This window comes from Ovis aries, chromosome 6, assembly GCF_016772045.2.
Source record: "Ovis aries strain OAR_USU_Benz2616 breed Rambouillet chromosome 6, ARS-UI_Ramb_v3.0, whole genome shotgun sequence".
Lineage (NCBI taxonomy): Eukaryota > Metazoa > Chordata > Mammalia > Artiodactyla > Bovidae > Ovis > Ovis aries.
Window position 1 is genome coordinate 67,869,960 of NC_056059.1, and position 22,882 is coordinate 67,892,841.

The following is a 22,882-nucleotide window of genomic DNA, read 5'->3' on the forward strand; positions in this document are numbered from 1 at the left end:
ATGACAGATTGTCTTATGATAGTGACTGAAAGCTCCTTAAAGGCAGGAACCCTCCTTTATATTTCTTTGGTGTCCCTGAAGGTGTCTAGCATATTCCAGAATTTGATCAAATGTTATTTGGAAGTTTTACTCTAATTACCTTAGGGGAAGTGTCTGTACTAGTCACTGTATAATGTCAAAGCAGTGCTACAATGTCAAAATGTAAATTTAAATGATCACTATCTAAGGAAAATAAAAAAACTTTAAAGGAAACTAGTGAGAATATTAAAATTTGAGATACTGATTTTAGATAAAACCCCGTAACTTTATCAGATAACCGTAACACGAATTCAGAAGTCTCCAACCTTACTGACCTGAAACAGCCTAGAAAACACGTGAAAAGTAAACACTGCACAGGACCCGTCGGTGTCAGACAGCATCTGATTGACGTGGCAGCGCCAGGCTTCCTCCTCGTCATCATATGCTACTGGCTGGAAAGCGGCTATGATGGCAGAGAGAAACGGTGATGGCAGAGGTGATGTCTGCACTTCTGGAAAACCATCTTGTTCTTCTTCGTCTTGACTGTTAACACATACATAGTCATCATCATATTGTCTTAAAAGAATACACTCAATTATTTAAAATACTTTAAGTCATCTAACATTATTTCTTACATATGTACACATACTGATTCAGAAAATGGGCAACCACCTAAATTTTGTGAGCAGGCGTGAATAAGCAGATTCTCATCCTGTTCTTTCTAGCATCTTGTTCTTTCCTAGCATCTTTGGATTTAGAAATCTAATTTCACACAACCACCTTAAAACAACTTAATCCTACAATGGGGCTTCCCAGGTGGCTCAATGGGTAAAGAATCCACCTGAAATGCAGGAGATGCAGAAGACGTGGGTTCAATCCCTGCGTCAGGAAGATCCCCTGGAGGAGGGTGTAGCAACCCAGTCCAATATTCTTGCTTGAAGACTCCCATGGACAGGGGAGCCTGGCGGGCTGCATTCCATGGGGTTGCAAAGAGTCAGACATGTCTGAAGTGATTGAGCAATACTTTAATATGCCAGGGCTATGGAATAATTTCAGTCACTTCTATGACTAATACAGACTAGAATGACTTCATTTTAAATGGTCAATTTCAGAGGCTTTTTATTTGAACAGGCCCAAACTGGCAATCATGATATTTTTTTTGTCATGTACTTTTGTGTCAAGGGCTATATATTAGATGCCTTACATGGGCTGTTTTCATTCAATTCTTCACAGAAACTCTATGGTAGTTAAGTACTATTATTCTGATTTTTACCAGTGAAGGACAAAAAGTTCAGTGAGGTTAAGTGATGCGCCTAGGATGCTGGGTAGGAAATGACAGAGCCAGAATTTGAGGCCAGTACTATGGGACCAAACCCAGTATTATAAAGCCATGAGGCGTGCTATGTGCCTAGCAGTGTGGCAGTAACAGATCTGACTCAAAGAAATAGAAGATCTGGCCTTTTTTTTTTTTTTTTTTTTTGAGGAATCTATAATCCCCACAGTCAGATAATATATACACACAAATATAAGACAATGAAAAAAAAAAAGGGAGGGATATATGGTATTTGGGTTGAGCATCCCATAAAGAAACGTGTGACCCTGGGTCTTGAAGAAGTGTTTGGAGTCAGACTCCATAAAGAAATGTGTCACTCAAGGTCTTAAAATTGTCTATTTCACATTACAGGCCTCCACAAGACCATTCAGAAATTGCGGAGCAATTCATATAGAAGAGAGGGATCTGAAAAGATTGGGGAGAAAAGGTCAAAAGGAAGCAGACATTTGAAGTGAAAACTTAAATTCTACCTCAGAAAGTTTAATTTTTAAGATGTCACTATGGTGATTGATTTTAGGAAAATGTATCCTGTAACCCTGAGCAGATACAGCTCTGTATTTACTAAGGATGTTCTACTTATTGTTTCATCATTAGTACTTGGCCAAAGCCAGCTCTCCTGTCTGCAGCCGTGTAGAAAGCCAGATATCTGAGCAGCATTCCTGCGTCATTCCTGCCTTCTCTGAATTTGTGTGTGATCAATGAGTGCGTGCATACGTCACAGCCAAGTCAGTGACCTGAACAACATGTGTCACCAGGATCCCTTGTTAATATCTGAGTGTACACTTTCAAATACAGGTGAGCATTCTAGACATACTGAGAATGAAACACCTCCTTAGGTGCTGTATATGTTAAAACACTGTAATCACTTGGAGTATAAATAAAACAGCGTTCATTGTAGGAGTAAAAGTCTGATATACTTGATCATTAAATATTAAATTTTATATGAGCTTCAAACTGTTGAATAGGGAAATAGATACACTGATAGATAATGCATTAAAATTAGATGCCTTTATAAAGAACATTATTTTGAGCCACAAATATTTATAAAATTAAAAAATATAAAAACAAAACATTAGATAATAGATTATATCATAATTCTCATCACTGAAGGACTATTTTGTGTTTAAGTGACATAAGCCACCAGAATTTCCTTTAAGAACTTTATGTAATAATTGATCATTCAATTCTGTCTGGTACAGAATCCACCTGTAATGTGGGAGACCTGGTTTGATCCCTGGGTTGGGACGATGCCCTGGAAAAGGGAAAGGTTACCCACTTCAGTATTCTGGCCTGGAGAATTCCATGGACTTTATAATCCATATGGTCACAAAGAGCCGGACATGACTGAGCAACTTTCACAATTCCGTCAGCCCGTGAGTAGAAAAAAGTCCTGTGTGAGATTTCTTCATACTTCGTGGTAATTTTGAATGTATGATGCATAAACATTTAAAAAGAGCACTCTAACATTTGACAGTACTAAGAAATGATACTTCTGCCCATTATATAAGTCAAACTTTATAACTATTAGTAATAAGACTATGATTTTTGGAATATATTTCAGATTTGTTTTGGTATCACAGAAGTTCCTTCCATAATTTTGATACCTGGCTCCACCCATGGCCCAATATGGATTTCAGCACTCAGCCACTAGGCATTCTGCCCAAATAGGTATTTGGTGTACTTCTAAATGTAGATTCACTGTGCTCTGAGAATGGCCTATTTGTTTCTCTTTAAGAGAACGGCAGTAACAGAGAGTAAAACCATGGCAGGAACTCATTTTACCTTTAAAATGTACACAGAAATGAAAGTCAGTTTACTGGAACAGAGGGTCGTGTTCGGGAGGGGACAGGGCAGGAGCATCACCTCATCGCCGTGTCTGTGGCGCTGTACTCTCACCTAGACAGCCCCGAGAAGTCTGCTTCCTCCTCCTCGCATCGCTCATCTAGTTCCTTCAGAGCTAAGGTGACGTCTTCTTCACAGACCGACCCGGGGTAGCTCTCAGGACCTGGAGGCTCCGGCAGGTCCGTCTCCTCTAGATCCAGAATCTCTTGACACACGAGAGAGTCCTGCTGTTCTTGAATAATATACGACCCATCATCTTCAAAGGCGGTAAGAACCTGTTCCTCCTTTAATATTGAACTTGTATCCTGAAAAACAATCGTTTTTTGTTTTTTATTTTTACAAACTTTTAAAACATTAAAAAGCAAATTTTACCAACACAGAATAAATGACTGTTGCCATCCATCTACATTTATTTTATAAGGCAGTCTTCATTTACACAGTTTGATTTTGGGAGTTTTGGACTCTGATCACATAAAATTGTTCTTTTTTTTCTTTTTTTAATAGTTTCCAGTTTAAAACCCTTTGAAATTAAAGTGTATCACTGACTGCCACACAGAAACATCAAGGAGATCTTTTTTCAACAGGACTCAGCTGTTTACTTAGAAATATATCCTTTGGGGAAATATCTTCTCTCCCGCATATTCTAATTCTCCATAGGTAGAGCTTTATATTACTACTATAAATTCTCTCTTATGGAAATGTCATTTCTTTCATTATGCTAGAGCTTATTCTCCAGTGAATTCTAGATATAAGAAGGGGAGGTAATTCAAAATGCTTAACCCATTGGTTCTGCAGGGCTACCTGTGAATCACAAACAGGTCTTGACCAGTCAGGACGCTGTTGAACTGAAACGACGAGGGCAGCCCGACTGGTATAACTGAGCTGAATACCTGGGATGTATGGTTTGCTTTCAGGTAATAAGATTATAATAATTTATTTAGATTTGAGTACTGAGACATCTTCACCACTGAGTTAAGAGTTCAAAAGTGCTGGAAAATTTTAGACTGTTGTACTCTTGAGAATTAAATGAACTATAAACTCACTTATCAATGAGGGAAATGATAACGGAAAGCATGTTGTGGCATTTTTTCCCCTATCCATTGTAACGTTATTGAAATAATGTTGATACATGTGCCTGGCATGGAGTAAAAGTTCAACAGGTGTTGGCTGAGTAAACGAGCTACCACTACTGAAAAATAAAAATACTTCCAGGGTGTAGATCATGACGTATCAGCACCAGTTTTAATTCACATGGACACTGGTTCAATCAGTTTGAAAATAAGCACTAACGGTCTTTCAGTTTCTTTCAGGACTTAGACCTAAGGTTACTATTGAGTCAAACAGCAGTTGCTCACCTCTTTGTCACAGATGAAAATAGAATTTTCCCTTCCAAATTATGAAAAGTAAGTGAAATCCAGTGCCCCTGATCTTAGACCAGCCTGGGCCTTAGTTTTGTTCTTTAGTCGCCCAGTCGTGTCTGACTCTTTTTCGACCCCATAGACGGTGGCCCTCTAGGCCTCTCTGTCCATGGGATTCTTCAGGCTACTGGAGTGGGTTGCCGTTTCCTCCTCCAGGGGATCTTCCTGACCCAGGGATTGAACCCATCTCTTCGCATCTCCTGTATTACAGGTGGATTCTTTACCATTGAGCCACTAGGGAAGGCCGGGTCTTAATTTACTCACCTGTAAATTCATGTATAACATGAAGGATTCTGGGCTGAGTGTTCTGGGATAAATTAATAACTAACTACAATTAGTATGCAAACTAACATGGGGCTAATTATGCAAACCACAATAATATACAGTAGAGTATGGTAAGTGTAAGGTATGACAAAGATGGGGTAGCAATAGTGCAATGAATGTTTCTGTCCCCTCAAAATTCATATGCAGAAACCCTAACCCCAATCCCCTCAAAACTCATATGCAGAAACCCTAAGCTCCAATCCCCTCAAAATTCATATGCAGAAACCCTAAGCCCCAGTGGGGTGGTATCAGAAGTGGGGACCTTGGGAGGTGATTAGGTCATGAGGGTAGAACTCTCATGAATGAGATCAGGCCCTTAAAAGAAGAGGATAAAGAGCTATTTTGTTCTTTCCCACCATGTCAGAACAAAGCAAGAAGAGCTCCCAGGAAGAGAGCCTGCACCAGACAGCAGTTGGCTGGCACCTTGATCTTGGAGTTTCTGGCCTCCAGAACTGTGGGAAATGCATTTCTATTGTTGATAAGCCCCTCCCACCCCAGGTGATGGTATTTTTGTTACAGCAGCCAAAGCTAAGACAGATGGGAAAAGGACCTGCATGAAGTGTACTAAGGAAACACCTGGTCTGGAATAGTTATGCAGAGAAAGTACAAACTCTGAGTCTTCACAGGATGGTACTTTATAAATAATATGGTCTAATCATTCCTTATTTGCTGCAATAGTTTATATTCAATACACTCTATTTAAGGTTTCCATCTGAATTTTTTTCTTAAAGATTTGGCCATTAAACTAAGAATTAGTTACTTGGAAAGATACTGTAATAGTGCCAGAGACACTGCTACACCTAGAATTTTTATTTGTATTAATTTTTCCTTGGGCATCAGTTTGAACATATCATACTGAAATGATGCACCAAATTTCTTGGTTTAATGCCATTACTTTTCATTAGTGCATACCTGTATTTTATTGTTATTTGTTCTTGAATCATAATTTGAAAATACATGTTTCATCTAAAATTATAATGTATGCTGAAATTCTCTAGTAACTCCTAGGTTTCATGAAGAGAGAACTTTTTGGCTAATGGAATGAATTCCACTATTATATGTAAATGCTGAGAATCAAATTTTCTTGAACATTACCTTATTGCACAGTGACTCCTTCTCTGTCTCTCTGCCCCACACACACAAACACACTTTCAAAGTTTCATTTTGTATAAGGAATAATTTCTGGCATGCATGAATTGGTATCTAAACTACTATAAATACTAGAAGAAATCCCTCTGTGGAGGTTCTTCTGATAAACACAAGGATATAATCCCTTCTAGAAGGAATTAGCCAAGTAAGAATATTGGAGTGGGTGGCCATTCCCTTCTCCAGGGATCCTCCCAACCTGGGGATCGAACCTGGGTCTCCCATATTACAGGCGGGCAACCTGAGCTCTAAGTTTTCTGTCTTGAGGTAGAATGCTTTAGCTTATTATGGCATCCTAATATTACACAATTCAAGGGCAGAAATTCAAATAAACATTTCTAGGGATTTTTTTCTTTAGTTCATAAAATATTTCATCCAGTGAAGTTAACTGCTTTCCTCATCTTAAGAAATTGCTTTATAGCGATATGTATAGCATCTGTAACTCATATATAACTTTATATAATAGGGTTATGGTTTTATTTATTAGTGCTTTTATACTTTCTTTAAAGGGGCAATTTTGGGTTACATGACACTATTTGTCACACCAGGAAAAACAAACTAGGCCAACATATCCAACAGACACAAACCTGAATCATTCTTTTGTGGACAACTGTTCTTCTGGTGAATTTTTATGTTAACAGAATTATTTTTAAATGAAATAGTATGTTTCAAAAAATATCCCCATTCTCCTCTGTCAGTGTTACAAAGTTTATAGTGATAAGGGAACACACTATTGTAAAAGGAAAAAACATAGTAAATTTAAAAAGTGTTTTTCCTTCATTTAAAAAAAAGTGTCCTTGGGAACTTGGTAGTGTGTTGGAAGTAGGCCCATTAGATACTGTTGGATAAATGAATGACTCATCTGAAATAACACAATTTCCAGTATGTATGGGAATACATATGAATTTCCAATTCATTTCCAATCCATATGAATGACTTCCAGGAGGTAGCTTACTTACTTACTATGAATACAGCTATTTTAGTAACCAAAACGGAAAGATTTTCCTGTTTGTTAACTATTTGTATAGTTAAAATACAGGACCATTAACCATACTGCTTCTGTTAAAAAGCTGTTTTCCATTGTTTCTGATGAGAATGTCTGCTGACTTATAACATGCTATGAGCTACCCTGGACACAACAGCTCAGATGATCAATGAGTAGCTAACGCTCACGGGACAGCCTTCCCATACTGAGAGGAATACAGTCTACTTCAGGTGCAGTTCTGAAGTCTGCTCCCTTCATAAACACCTTCCTGTCCACGCACTCTGTCACTTAAGGCCCCTTATCTCCTCCTAATATGCTTCTGGTGTGTCTCTTCATCTCAGCCTTCTCCAGCCCTCCCTCCACACCTCTGTAAGAGACTAAAACACCGGTCAAACTGTAACCTTGCCCGATGACAGACTGCAAGCTCCATGGAGGAGGAACAGGTACGAGAACACACTTTTACTTTTCCACAAAAAAGCCGAGACTGAAAAAAATAGACACGATCAGATTATGCCCTTTGGGCTTATAATCTTCTAGTTGTTGCCCGCTGTGTGGCCTCTACGATCACCCTTGTGAGCACCTGGCCCCCTCCAGCTCTTCTTTCCCAGTGCCACTCTCTCAGGTCCCCTGCACTCCAGCCCCACAGGCTGACATTTTAGCTCTTCAGATACCTGGGGGCCTTTTCCACTCCTGTTTCCTGGGCCCCGAACTCCCTTCCTCCACACTTACAATGACTGGCTCCTTCTCATCACTTGTTTCCACCAGATGCTACCCTATCTAAGTGTCTCCCTCACCAAGTCCGTATTCTCATTAGATTTTCTTAATATGGGTAGAAAAGGGATCACTTTCTGATATATCATTGATATTTTATGTTTTTACCTGTTTACTATGTCTCTCCTGCTCAAATGAAGCTCCATAAACCAGAAGACTTTGTCTGTTCCACACAGCACTGTGTGCCCAGGGCTAGGACAGAGCCTGGCACATGGCAGGGCTCAGTAAACAAATATGCTTAAATGACTGAGTGCTTGGGTGCCCTGGGTATTCCCACCCAGGTATCTGGGACAGGGCTTGGCATATAATTGGCATCTTTGGAAAGAATGAAGATTTATGACTTCCTATCGTTTCAAATAAAGCCCGCCCTTAGTGGAACCCAGCGTGTCTTAGATCCATCCATCTTTCCTCCTGCCGCTGTTGCTCTTCCCCTTCTCTAGAGTGATTCCTGCTGTTGCCTGCACATTCCATGTTATTTCACATGGCTGAGTCTTTCTATGCCATGTCCCTCTGCCTGCAGTGTCTCAAATGTCACAAAGCCTGTTCTTCACCACGTAACCCCTAATGCACAGCTGATTGGTTCTCACTCTGAGTTTTCACAAAGCCTTGAGCATGTCTATTTCTGAGTTTCTCATACTGACCTGCAGTGCTTTTTTTTTTTTAAAACCTTCTGGCTCCCTTAATAGCCAGTGGACACTCTGAAGACAAGGTCATGCTTTACTCATCTTTTCAGCACCTAATGGAATGCCCAGCATCTAGTAAATCTCAATGAATATTTGTTGAGTTATCTAAGCTTCAGCCATAGTCATATGAACATTTAAAAAAGCTACCCCCCAAAAGCCTTCATTTCAAAATACATCTGCTTACTGTAAAGATGTATGATACACTGTTGGCGTAATAAGAACATGAGATTTCTCCTTACTCAGACAATAAGATCTAATAATTAGACTGGTCTTGCTCTGGTAACTATATTAATTTGGTTGACACTGAAAAAAAGTGTAGTATTTTCCTGATACCAGGGCACAACAGCACATATAGCAACTACAGTTTTTTAAAGAGATATCTACAGTAGTCTTAAAAAGGCAACTAAGAAAACGAATACTCACTTATTTTTGGTCATTAGCTTGGAATCTGGCTTACTTCTCACAGGCCTTTCCAAAAAACATAACACTGGTAGTTTCACAGTCTTTCTAAAAGGTTTCATTTAACCAATGGCTAACACAGCTGGCCTGAGGTTTTCATCCCAATTACAGCACCAATCACAAAAAAAAAAAAAAAACAAAAAACCAAACCCAAATACAAAGCAAAAAGAGAAGAAAAAACAAAAGCGGTCCTTCAGCACCCGAGAAGATGCTCCCATCCCCAGAGAAGCGCCGGTATATTAACCTAATCACTTCTGCAGCAGGAGATGCTCATTAAAAACACTTAGGGTTATTTTTAACCTGTAGGTCATTTCCTTAATCCATCACTTTCTTTTTCTTCAGTGATCAGATTTGACTATTGCACTTGGACTAAATCACTTAACCAACAGGTTAGAAATACTGCAAACAAATCAAATAATTAGCATATCAGATGAAAACTCCTTTGAAAGAAAAGCAAGGGGTATCACAGATTGCTAAAAAGAGCCCAGATTGGCCATGCACCAGCCCCCGTGACTCCCCACCTCAGGCAGCTGGCTGTTAGCCTTATCTAGAGAAGCTTCCAAACTGGGGGTCTCATCTCTGATTTGCAGAACTTCTTCTGTGGAGAGGCTGCCAGTGGAATCTTGAGACTGAAGAAGTAAATCAGAATGGTCCTGCAGGGTTTCGTCTGCAGCAGAATCGTTATTTAACTGAAGGAGAGACAGTAAAATAAGGAAACTTATTTAGGAGTTGGCGATGGTCACTAAGGCTACAAGAAACCTGTGTCATAAGATATTCTGAGGCCATAGTTATAAAGAGCTTCTTTGACTTCCTAAGACCACCTTTCCCCCTTATTTCAGTCTGTATCAGAACTGGTGCGATTAATGCAGGCAGCTAGTTCATCAGTAGAAATGAAGTCTCCATTAACACGGATTAAATTTTGCTGAATAGAAACCACCAAAATGGAAGAGCTCTCTATGTGACTATGTTAATCTTCATCTAAAATTCTTATTTTTATGGTAATGTCTTACGTTTTCAGCTGGCCTAAGGATTCGCGAATGCAGGGGCTTTTTTTGCCTCCCTTGGCTTTGGCACCAAGCACTCAGTGGATTCTCAAGAAGCAGTGTTAACTGGAGGCAGGTGCTTAAGAATGAACTGGCCATTAACTTACTGAGGCACAAATCAATACCACAGAACTTCAATAAGACAAAGAGTTAGGACAATGAAGCTGAAATGGCAGGCAGGCATTAGTGGGTTTATGTTCTTTGAAAACTAGCAGTAATCAATTAGAACAAAGAAAACACTACAATTTTTCTTCTTTTAAGCAGGGCTATACATTTTTCATGGATCAATATTTAACATAAGAAAAATCAAGCTCATGATTTCGAGTAGATAAAAGCAGAAGCTAATTTTTTCCCCCTATGAGGAGGAAGTAGCTTCAAATTCTTTTTCAATTTTACTACCACTATAACAGGGCTTCCCAGTGCTGCTAGTAAGGAACATGCCTGCCAGTGCAGGAGACATAAGAGATGCAGGTTCTATCCCTGGGTCAGAAAGATCCCCTGGAGAAGGGCATGGCAACCCAGTCCAGTATTCTTGCCTGGAGAATCCCATGGACAGAGGAGCCAGGCGGGCAACAGTCCATGTGATTGCAAAGAGTCGGACATGACTGAAGTGACTTGGCGTGCATGCATACCGCTATGACTAGGGTCGGCCTTATGAAGAGACAGTTCTGCCCCAAGGCTCTCATGGAAGCTACACTTTGTTCAGCACTTACTATACTGACTTCCCCATGAAATCCCCCCGAGGCAGGTGCTGCCAGGAGTCCTGTTTTAAAGGATAGGTAAAGATAGGTAATGACCACAGTTACACAGCGGTTTGGTGGCACAATGCTAGTCTCTGAGCCTCCGGTCTGACCCCCGTTCAGTGAGTCACTGCTGCCAGCAACTCACCGTTCCTTTAAATGCACACAGTCCTGGGGAGGAGCAAGCCTTAGGTGGCATCCAGACTGCCCTGCGCAAATGCACTTACAGGCTGTGTGTCCTGGGACAAGTCACTTAGTCTACAGAGCTGCAATCACTGTGCCTACCTCGTGTAGTTGAGGGGAGAGGTAGTGACTAATCCACGTAAAACACCGTGACCAGGGCCTGGTGTATCTCCAAAGCTCAGCAAGTGGTAACTACTGCTACTGTGTCAGCAACAGCTTATCACTTAATACATGACAGGGAATTAGGGAAAGACATACTGGCATGATGGTGAGATGCCAAAACAGGACAGGTGACAAGAAGCCTGCCACAAACTGACAACTGCACGCGTTGTCTAAAGCCCAGCTCAGCCTGGCCATTCAGCAGCACTACCAGCACTTTACCAGCAGACTGAGTGTGTGCAAGTGGGCCAAATTCAACAGGGGCGTGAAAAAAGGCCCTCATATAAGAGCACTGTAACTGTGGCTGCACCTGGTCTTCACCAGCTGATTCCTCATCACATGGGCCACGGTGGCTAATCCACACCCTTGCTCTCTCCTTGTTCTGCCATCTTCAAGTTCCAACCTACTGCCACTGCAAGTTCAGCATTCCCCTCACTCAATATTCGGAACAGACAGACCATGCTTATAGCCTTCATTTTCTTGTCTCTCTCTCTCTGTGAATCTCTGCCACTCACCCTTGGAATCTAAGTCAGAACCTCCATATAACTGACTTGATCTTGCAAAGGGAGCAAAGTTGTGCTCTCTCTTTCCACACTGACAAGGAAAGAAAAGCAGGTGGAGAATTAAGCAGTGCTGGTGTTTGCACTGATACCAAAATGTATCATTCAGGGTGAAGACCTCGAAAAGTGCCCAGCATAGCTCACTGTGACTAGGAGAGAAGCAACAGAAAATATGTCTCATTAGCTCAGAGGTGCTGTCTGTGCTCAATCGTGTCTGACTCTGTGACCCCATAGTCTACAGCCCACCAGGCTCCTCTGTCCATGGAATGTTCCAGGCCAGAATACTGGAGTGGGTTGCCACTGCCCCCTCCAGGAGTTCTTCCCGACCTGGGGGTCAAACCCGAGTCTCTTGCATCTCCTGCACTGGCAGGTGGATTCTTTTACCACTGTGCCACTTGGAAAGCCCAAGGGGTGCACAGATCAAATGTTTAGTTCCATCATGAATAATGGAACACTCCATTGCTGCTACAGCGTTGTGTTTTCATTTCAGCATGTGCATTTTACCCACAGTGATATGAAAATCAGAATATCGAGCAATGGTAATTACTAAGTGGGAAGTGAAGACAAAGAGGAGACCAGCTGTCACTGTACAAAAAGCTAAGTGTACCATCTGCGTGCGTGAGAGTATCTGGCTTGCTGTGAGCGCCGCTTCCTCTTCCGAGGACTCGTCTGTGTCCTCCTGGTTTGTCAGGTTCAGGCTGGGGGTGCTGCTGGAGCACTGGTACTCCTGGAGGGATGGCGTGTCCCCTTTGTCAGTGCTGTCCAGTGAGCGCCTGCGGACTCCCCAGTTGAAGTTGTCCATACTCTCACCCTGGAAAAGCAAGGCGTCATTTCTAAGACTCAAACACAAGCTTATCAATATAGGGAAGGTAATACACTAGGAGAACATATACCCAGATGAAAAATACTCAGTGTATCGTCATAAGCAGAGATTCAATCAGCCCTTCAATTTTTTGAAACTTTTAAAACATCACTCAATATTAAAATATTTAAAGAGATCAAAGTACGTGGTCAATGACCTGTTTTAACTGAATAGGATTCTCTTGACTTTCTATCTAGTGGGGACCAACTAAATCAACTACCTAGGCCATTTCTACTCTAATACACAAACACAAATGAGACCACAAAGAAGACAAACACATTCACAGATGACAACAAATAAATAATCCAGAACGCCAGGCTGCAACTTACCTGCAGCTCCTGGATAGCAAAAAGGAAAACACACAGAATTAGAAAGAACGAAGACACACGTGTAAATATACACTACACTCGTGGGGAAAAAATGCTTGGTGATTTCTCAAACCCAAAGACTGATTCAAGCTCTGGATGAAGCTTTGTGCAGGAAGTCAACACGTGATTCACATTATTTTTTTATGCAGAATATATCGTGGAAAAAGAGACAGACACTTAAAACAACATTTCTATGATACACTCTGGCAACACAAACTTCAGGAAATCTTTAAAATTTACATAGAGTTAATACTGGATACAATGCAAAACCGACTTAAAATACCCACATTCAGTTGACAACATACAGGTTCAACATTTTAGACTGTAGCATGGTTCTAGCTAAATCCAGTGGTAATTTTTTGCTAAAGAGGAGTTTAAAATCAAGATCATAGTTATCAAAACATAACCTAGGTCAACTTCAAAAGGTCAATAGGAAATAAGCAAGTTTCTGCTTTGCCCCACTTATGGATTTATCTAAGTTACGTTTCTGTTATCCCAAGCTGATCCTCCTTTGATAAGGATATAATTCTTATACTCTTTCTTAAGCTCTAATGACAAATTACAGTGAGTTGGCTAACAAAATCTGACTTATGTGTCTTCGTTTATCAAGAGGGATTGTCAAGGATAGAGGTTTTCAGATCTTTTTTTCTTAAATAAAGCAGAGGAATACTCATTTCAAATGAAACATACAATGGAAATCAACTGTGCAAAAGTGATAACAAAACCAGGGCTGTGGCAATAGCCCTCAGTATGCATTTAGTGAATGAATGAATACATGCTGTGGGCTTTCAAGGCTGGGGAATATTTTAGAAGTTTCATTAGCAGTTAAGTTTATTTTGTAGCAAAGTATTTACTCTTACCATGTTCAAAGCAAGACTAGGTTTTTAGAAAATCTCTTATCATTTGATCTGGCCTAATTATGAGACCTAAGTTAATATCACCTCGAATTACTGTGACTTAAATAAAAGACAAAAGCATTTTTAATTCATTCTAGGGTTCTATTCAAAAGCCATATTTATTACTAGGAACATTTCAGAGTACTAGATAAACTTGAAAGCAATTATAATGATCTTTAAAAAAAAAAAAAAAGGTCAACAAAAAGAAAGAACCTGACCATTACAAAAATGTCAACAGCCTACCTTTAGAGCTTCTAAATTCTGAACTGAAAAAAGCAAATAACTGCAAAAGACTTTAGAACTGGCTTATGCCTGCGAGGTAGGGCAGCAGGTCCCTTGAACCAATCATACTTCCTTGCTTAACTGTGTAGGTTTTTCCTAGTTCCTATAACTTTCGATGTTTTTTAAACTGTGGGAGTGACAGCAGTTTTGGAGGGTGATGACCTGCTCTTTTTGAAAAAAAAAAAAAAAAAAAACAAAACTGAATAGAAAATATTAGTGTACATAGAGTAAGGGTGCATATTCTTTAAACTTTTAAAGGTGTGTCTACTGAGATGTGATATGTGATGTATTAGCAATGGCTATAGTTTTTTAAAAAAGGCTAAAATCCACTGCCCTATGACACTGAATAACATGTGTTCCTGGGCTCCGAGAACCTGTCCAGCTGCGTCTGGGAATACGTACGTGGTGAACAGTGGCCACCCCTGAGCGAGTGTGAGGGCATCTGCTGGACCCTGAGGCACCGTAGTCATATCCTCACATCCTCGGGGTGGCGGGGGAGAGGAGGGGAGTGGTAGTAGCTGAAGCATACAGGAAGACCTCCATACACTGGTTTCCTATCAAAAGTAATGGTGTAACGTGGTGGAAGCCGTACAGTTCACTCCTCCACCTCACCTATTTGAGTCAAAGGAAACATCCCTTCAAAGAGGACTGATGGATGCTCATGAGTTATACGAGTGACTTGAACATCCTTGGACAGAGGTGTAGCATGACATGGTGTGGATACTTGACAGTAAGGCATTTGGAGCTCTTGAAGACAGACATTTATAACAATTTTAGGAGGAACATTTCTGTGATCTGTTTGATGTACACGTTTCAGATTTAGGAGTTTGTGGCTTATGGGACTAATGTCAGCTATGGGAATAGGTCCCGAACAGCCTGACACAACCAGGGTGATGGGCAAGCCTATTGCTCATTGATTTTTTTAAAGAGATTGGCAAATGTCTCAGTTTGGGCCAAATGAGGTGTGACAAGAAGTGTGCTGAAAACGTTAGGAGAGTTAACTTCTTCACTTTCCTGAGAGCCTTTATGGAAGTGACCCTCACTTTCTCTGAACACTGCCATGTATGGACATAACCAAGATCACATGAGGTGAAGCCGACTTGCAGAGAAAGGCAGAGCTTAGAGAATGCAAAGAAACAGCCAGGAACTCCACTGAACTTTGCCTAATACGCTCTGACTCTGGGCTAGCCCAGTTCTGTAAGCAAGCAAATTCACCTTTTGAGTTGGACTTTCCATTTAGGAAGCATCTAAACTGACACAGCTATCAATTTTCTCTAAACTGAATCAGTTTTAAGGAGCAAGTCCTTGGTATTGAACGAAATGAGGCATTTGAGAGAGCTGGCTCCACCCTGAAGAAGAACGTGGTGGGTAATGTCCTGGGTAGAATCTCAGTCACAGGAAAGTGTTTGAGAGCGCCAAAGCCACCTTAATTGTCAATCTGGTTTCAGGGCCACCCTCTTCAAAGTTGTCTGATAGATTTAAATGAAACTTTTACTCTTCTGCTGCACATTAATTTGTGTGGCTTATGCAAACACTTAAGTCTAAGCACGCCCTCAATTAAAAAATGCTTTTGAAAAAAATCCATTTTTACTCTATATTTTGAAAGATAAAGATGGAAAAATTAGATGTTCTTTTTATTTCAGACTTATTCTGCTACTGACTAACTGTACTAATCACCTTTAGTTCCCAACTTAGATTTGTACCTTTCGACGTTACACTGCCCCGAACAAGGATAGATTATATCCTTATTTAATCCTGTGGTTAAATCCTTCATTCTCATGTAGCTGTAGCTATTCTATAAATATTATGAAAGCCCATATCCTTACCTCTGCATCTTCCAACTCAACATCTAAAAAGTCAAAATCCTTAAATACGCCAAACTGTTGTTCACTGCTATTATCTTCCACAGCTACTTCTTCCTCTTGAATTATGTCGTCTGTTGCAGAAATGAGGCTAGTTTGTTGGTCACCAACTTCCAAATCCTCGTTAGAAGAAAATACAACCTGACGCCCAGCCAAAAACAAAACAAAACAGGCCGTCCATTAGCTCTGTCATTCTGAATATGGGACATCAGAGCCCTAGGAGCCACTGCAGGCCTCTTCTGTCAGTGAGCTCAGAGTTTTAATCTGGGCAAATGTCTAACTGTGTGAATACTGAATTAGCACAGTGGCCAAGTGTCACAAAGGCAAGTGACAATTTTTTCATTCTTAGTCAACACCGTTAAGAAGAGACAAACAAGGAGACACAATAGTTTCTGTTTCTTCATGGACTAACACTTCTAAGATTTTTCAAAACCCTTACACAGGTTTTCATGATGACTCACCGATGGATTCTTTGGAAGGCCAGACTCTGGACCACAGAGAGAAAGCACATTCATTAGCTTTTCTCTTGTTCTTCGCTGAAGAGAAAGAAAAAAATGCAAACGTTAAGATTACTGATGAAAATAAGGCAAATTCTCAAGTTCTCACACATACCATAAAATTGATTCGTCTGTTCTATGAACTTTTATGTACCTGTGATAGCTGTGGCCTCTTCCAACTAACAGGCACCAAGGCATTAGAGTTAGAACCGGAAGAAGTGGAGGAAGTGCTTCTCGTCACTGCGATCACTTTGGGCTTCCCATTCCTACCAGCTGCGCTGTGCTGATCACCATATTTATTTCCAATAATTGGTGTCTACAAAGAAATAAATTGCCAGTGTTTCACTCACACAGTTCAACATAAGTGGGTTAATAGTGTATCTGTGATGACATTTTTTTACAAACAATCAAAAAAAAAATCATAAGGAGAAAGATTACTTAGCAAAGGCAGATACTACAAAAATCAAAAGTAACAATGATACTTTTTTTTTAATAGTAAGATTTCACTTTATCAGAAACAAGACTCTGAGGAGACTGTTGGAGAACTTATTCCTACTTTAAAAATAGATCTGTTGTCTTTAAAAACCACCGTCTACATCTTTCCCCCCATGATTATAAAATATGTCCTCTTTGAAACCTCAGAGATACAAAAATGATTTTACAAAATCACCTGTCATCTCACCACTCAGATTTAATGCTGGATAACGGTTTGGTCAGACTTCCCTAGTAGCTCAGACAGTATAGAGTCTGCCTGCAGTGCAGGAGACCTGGGTTTGATCCCTGGGTTGGGAAGATCCCCTGGAGAAGGAAATGGCAACCCACTCCAGTATTCTTGCCTGGGAAATCCCATGGACAGAGGAGCCTTGCAGGCTACAGTCCCTGGGGGCACAGAGTCGGACACGACTGAGCAACTAACACACACAATATTTTGTCGGTTTTTTATGTAATTGTTAAGTCTGTGTCTAAAAGTGCTTTTGCAAATATTCAAGATAAGTAACAACTGCAAAGTGAAAGCTATCATATCATGTCTTATTGCAAATCTAATATATGACATTTCCAAAATTTATTTCAGTAAAATTCCATGACGAATCCAAAACGGTGCTTACCTGGCTTTGTGAAGTGTCTCAAATTTGCACTTGAATATAATTTTAAGCTCATCTGCATGTCATCCAAGTCCCTTTATGATCTGGTTCCTGCTTATGTTCCCAGCTTCAACTTCTACCACTCGCTCCTGAACTTCGCATTCCATCAAAGCTGAGTTTGTTTCTCAAGATATGGTGCCTTTATGGACCTTTGTGTTGACACATATCCCCTCCTCTGCATGGAACACGCACCAAGCAAACCCTGAGGCACTTTGAACACTGCCTCCACACTTCCAAGGAGGCCCACGCTGATGCCACCACCACGTCTGGGTAATTACTCTTGGACACTTACTCAATGATGTTGATTTGTTTCTTTGCCCGTCTCCAATTGCTATATGGGAGTCTCTAGGCTGAGCAAGACTCATTGCTGTTCCTCTAGTATATCTTCAGTGTCTACACATAGCAGGTACTTAGGAATTTTTGATGAAATAAATTGAAATTAAGTATCTGATATATATCAAATGTTCTGAGGATTCATATTATTCTTCAAACAAAACAATTGTTACGTTATCAATTTCTGACTGAGAAGAATACAAAGCTAGTTTCTCTATAATATTCCCATGCTGTGTACTCCATGTTAGGAATTCTCAGGTGATATTAACTAAAACACTAGCAACAAAAATACTTTATATCTTAAAAAAACATAAATCAATAAGCCTCAGATAAATTCAACACCAAGTGCTGTGCTGTGCTTAGTCGCTCAGTCATGTCTGACTCTTCGCCCACAGACTGTAGCCCTCCAGGCTCCTCTGTCTGTGGGGATTCTCTAGGCAAGAATACCGGAATGGGTAGCCACCGTTCCCTTCTCCAGGGGAACTTCTGACCCAAGGATCGAACCCAGGTCTCCTGCACTGCCTGCAGGCAGACTCTTTACCATCTTGAGCCACCAGGGAAGCCCTCAAATACCAAGACTAAACTGCAAATTAAAAAAAAAATCTGTATTATCCTTTTCAATTAAAATGTGAGTAGATTTTCAATTGCTATCTTTCTTAACTCCCCCTACCCTGCAAAATACTTGATTGATAACTTCCCTCTTAAATAATTCCTGCTGGTCTGTTTTCTATCCTGTTCCCAGACTGATCTCCCTAAAACACAAATCCTAATATTTTCTACTCCAGCTAGAAATCCTTGAAAAGCCACTACTACTTCAAGATATAACCATCTCGTCTGGCAATATCCTCATGATTGTGCTGCTCCCTATGGCTTCAGCTTTCTCTCTCATCACACTACTCTATCCTCTGTGCTACATGTTCACAGTAGGCCATGCTAAATAGAATTTTCCAGAGCACCATGCTTCCTCACACTTACAAGCCTTCATTCACACATGCTGCTTTTTTCTGGGATTAATCTCCCCTACCCACACTTCCATGTACGCTCCCATTTAGTCAGATTAAGTTAGATGGACATGCTATGTAGTCCTATAAAACTCTGAACTTACTTGGCAACCAAAGCACTGTGTTTATTTGCCTATCTCCTCAAGAGGCTACAGGCGTGCTGAGAGTACGCCTTTTTCCCCTGCCCACCTCGTTTTCAGGGCACCTGTCACAGCATCTCCCGCTGAGTATGGGCTCAATCAGTGCTTGATTAATGACAGAATGAACTAATGAACATTTCTAATACAGTGCCTTTACCAATACCTGAGCATCTTACCTCAGATATATCAAAATGAAAATCCAAGGTCTTCCCAGGCAACTCCTTAGAGACATTATTAAAAATTTTAGTGAAGGATATCTCAGGAGAGCCCATATCTCCTCCGTAGGTCTTGGGGATATCGTTGGGCACGACAAGGCTTGCTGAGCGGGATACCACCAGTTTTAAGATGTTAAGGGCTTCCTTCCAATAAGGACTCTGGTTTCAAAAATTAATAGACATATATAAGTTACAAATACATATATAACTAAGAACAAAAGCTCAGTTACATTGTAGACAGTAAAAATATTATTTCTATAAAAATTCCTTGTCAATTATTCATTTTTACTCTGAGGTCCTTAACTGAGGGTCTGAGTTACACAAGGATAGAAAATAAGTTATTATTTCTACTGTTAGATTTATAAGATATTATATGCATAATAATGCTAACAACTCAGGATATTTTGCACTGTTCTCAATAAGTGCTTTATAAATGTTACTCATTAAGAAAGTCTAATACAGTGATCTGGCAGTAGGGGTAAGCCAAAGGGTCGTATGTATGTGAACTTTCTAGATGAATGAAGTACATGGCCCTAAGACTCTAAACTTAAAATGTTTTAAGCCTCAGTGATAAACCATTTTTAATGCATAAAATTTCTTAGACATAAAAATATTAAAATGTTTTTAAAATTTAGGTATTTCTTAATGACTCAAGCCCCAAATAATAAGCATAAGTGCTGCGCTAAAACAATCCTCTCAGTGATTCCTGACCTGTATAGGGTGAGCCTTCCCCCTCATATATGGTAGCAATGTTTCTGAGTTATTTTTCTGCTTTTCATTTTGTATATTTCTACCAGTATAATTTAGGAATGATTTACATGACAGATGTATAGGTGGAGAGGAATCAATGTCTAATTAAGAACTTAGAACATTTCTCTTTTACCACCTACTGAAAAGAATCATGTAAAAAAAATGACTTTTCTTCTTACTTGTGGTACTAAAATCATACCTGAACTTATTATACATATTGTTTCATAGTTAACAGTTCTGAACCAGGTAAAATATTACTAAAAAAAGGAAGTGAAAAAATCCTTAGCAGACCTGAGTTTTCCAATTTATTTTAATAGCATCTCGATATGAAGCCATCTAAAGCACAAAATATTAGTGATAATAGAAATGTCCAAATGATATTGTGACAATTTAAGCACATCACTATAGAAACAGTTTATCTTTAATAAAATTAAATAGAAATCATTTTTTTTTTCTTATGGAAAAAATTAGGAGCTCTGGGTACTGTAAAATGTGTAAGCCTCTTCAGGGATGTTCCTGTAAATTATACTGGTAGTTGTGTTCTAAATGTAAAAGAATGCCTAAATGTACTTGCTTGTTGAATCCTACCATTCAGATTCTGCTTTATGTCATTCACATTGAGAACATTTTCCCATCTCATAAATATTCCTGAAAACATGGTTTATAAACTAACCACTTCCCCTGTTCTTAAGACATTTAAGGTGTTTCCAATTTTTTATGATTATATACTGTTTTTGAGATGATCACTTTCTATACACAAGAATTGTAGCTACTCACCTGTACATATTTGCCAATAATCTTTATGATCTCCAGATTAAACTGCTTTACTGGGGCAGCGGAGAGGTCAATGTGACTCAAAAGACTGTAGATGATCTGTAGCAATGACTGCTGCATACTAGACAGTCCTTTTTCTAGCAGCTAAAAGTAATATTAAAAATAAATTTCAATCAGGTTCAAGAAAATTCCATTGTATTTACATTACTGATGTTGAAAACCACAATACAGTTAACCTAAGAGTTTATGGTCAGATTATCAGAAATCCAGAGAATAATGAAGGTAAAAGGTAATGTCTATTATTGTTACTTGTCCTTGCTTCAGAAAGGAGAATTAGGTAGATTGTTTTTTCTTAACCTTAGTGTTTACTTTCATACCCTTAACTAATTTAATTGAACATCATTTATTTAAAAACTGCTCTACCACCATTACCAAAGAATAACTAACTATTCCCAAGCCATTCCCATCAGCTGATGACTACCCATGTAATCTTGGACAAGCTTCTTAACCTCTCTGAGCCCTGATTTTTAAAATAAAAAGTGATACCATTTTCCTATTAGGGTTTGTGGGACAATTAAAATTATATCTGTGTAATTTTAAATACATGTAAATAATTTTAGAACTGTTGTTAGTGATAATCTGAGATTCATTAATAATCATAGAACAAGGATAACTTATACTAATAAGACTAACATTTGGGGCAAAGCATTCTCTTTACAGACTGGAAATATATTGCCCATATGTGTACCCAAAAGGCTCTACTGTGCCAGTGTCAGACCTTAGAACCCCACAGGTCAGTCTTCAGGAGAGCTAGTGTTACTCTGTGATGATGTGCTCAGTTGTGGCTGACTCTGCAACCCCATGAACTGTAGCCCACCAGGCTCCTCTGTCCATGCAATTCTCCAGGCAAGAATACTGGAGTGGGTTGCCATTTTCTTCTCCAAGTGTTAGTGTTGGGCTTTATGGTGGCACAAAAGTGAAAGCTGGATTAAGGCACTTAAACCCAAAGGAGCTTAGGTCTTAGGTCTGGCTTTATGTTGGCTCTTGTCCCAAAGGTACAGGTGTAAGATAAACCTAGTGATGCACATTCATTCATGTCAGGGAGCTCTCAGGCAGACAGCTCACTCTGTCAGCTCACTTAAATAAAGGTGATGGGAGTAAACCTATCAAAACCAATACCTTAAAAATTCACACCATCTTGAGCACTTTATGATGGGCACCGTCAGTGACTTGGATAAGTTATACAGTGCTGTAAGCAATACTTAAACGCTTATTGAGTTACAAATAATTTAAGTCTCTTTGTGTGTTAGGTTTAATCTCTAGAGGTCAACTTTCTAAAAAGGAAGATATCACTTTATTGCTGACAGACATTTTTAGTGACTAGGAATTTCTTCCTTTTGAAGGTCTCCGGTATTCTCTACTCAGTAACTTACTTTCCTAGGCATGGAGTTACTTCTTCAACAAATAAATACAGTCGACCCTTGAATAATACGGGTTTGAACTGTGTGGGTCTGTTTATATGCAGATTTTTTTCAGTACCACAGCAGTACATGACTCACAGTTGGTTGAATCACGGATGTAGAGGGCTGACTAAGATATACTCGAAACTGACTGTATGGAGAGTTAGCACCCTTAATTCCAGTGCTGTGCAAGGTCAACTGTGTTAACTTTTTATGCTGTTCTAGGACTAGTTTTAAATTCTATTTACTGGCCCCCCATCATATTTTAGATTAGGAGGTAAACATATCACCAGAATAAATACTTGCCCAGCAGAAATGGCTTTATATGCTATACTATTATTCTAGAAAGAATTTCAAAGCCAAGAGCTAATTTACAGAAACAAAAAATGATAACCATTTCCTAGGATCAAGACCATGGAAAAAAAACCCATTTTCCATTTTTAATAAAGGTGAGGTTTATATTATTTTGAGTTTTGTGTTATTTAAAGACAGTGAATGCAGAAATACATTCAAAAACCCATTTTCCACTTTAAATAAAGTTGAAGTTTACATTATTTTGAGTTTATACCACTTAAAGACAGTGAATGAAGAAGTAAACATTGAAAATGAAAAAAAAAAAAACTCATTTGTACCTGA

The 22,882-nt window shown here is 39.5% G+C and overlaps 1 protein-coding gene and 1 long non-coding RNA gene across 18 annotated transcripts in view; one reads left to right on the forward strand and one right to left on the reverse strand.

Annotated features, from left to right (window-relative positions):
- Nucleotides 1-22,882, reverse strand: part of FRYL (FRY like transcription coactivator) — a 259,369-nt gene that overhangs the window by 12,707 nt on the left and 223,780 nt on the right. For all 17 annotated transcript variants that reach the window (XM_060417094.1, XM_015096494.3, XM_060417093.1 and 14 more), the window contains 9 exons: nt 20,790-20,930; nt 19,224-19,421; nt 16,586-16,747; nt 16,396-16,470; nt 15,899-16,075; nt 12,272-12,475; nt 9,501-9,668; nt 3,248-3,498; nt 354-561 (listed from right to left, as the gene is read on the reverse strand). In XM_060417094.1, the coding sequence (XP_060273077.1) occupies nt 354-561; nt 3,248-3,498; nt 9,501-9,668; nt 12,272-12,475; nt 15,899-16,075; nt 16,396-16,470; nt 16,586-16,747; nt 19,224-19,421; nt 20,790-20,930 (1,584 nt within the window). The remainder of the gene's footprint in view (nt 1-353; nt 562-3,247; nt 3,499-9,500; nt 9,669-12,271; nt 12,476-15,898; nt 16,076-16,395; nt 16,471-16,585; nt 16,748-19,223; nt 19,422-20,789; nt 20,931-22,882) is intronic.
- On the forward strand, nt 557-8,479 carry LOC132659949 (uncharacterized). The gene is made up of 2 exons (XR_009601034.1): nt 557-2,146; nt 2,551-8,479. It is a non-coding gene; the product is annotated as an uncharacterized LOC132659949 (long non-coding RNA).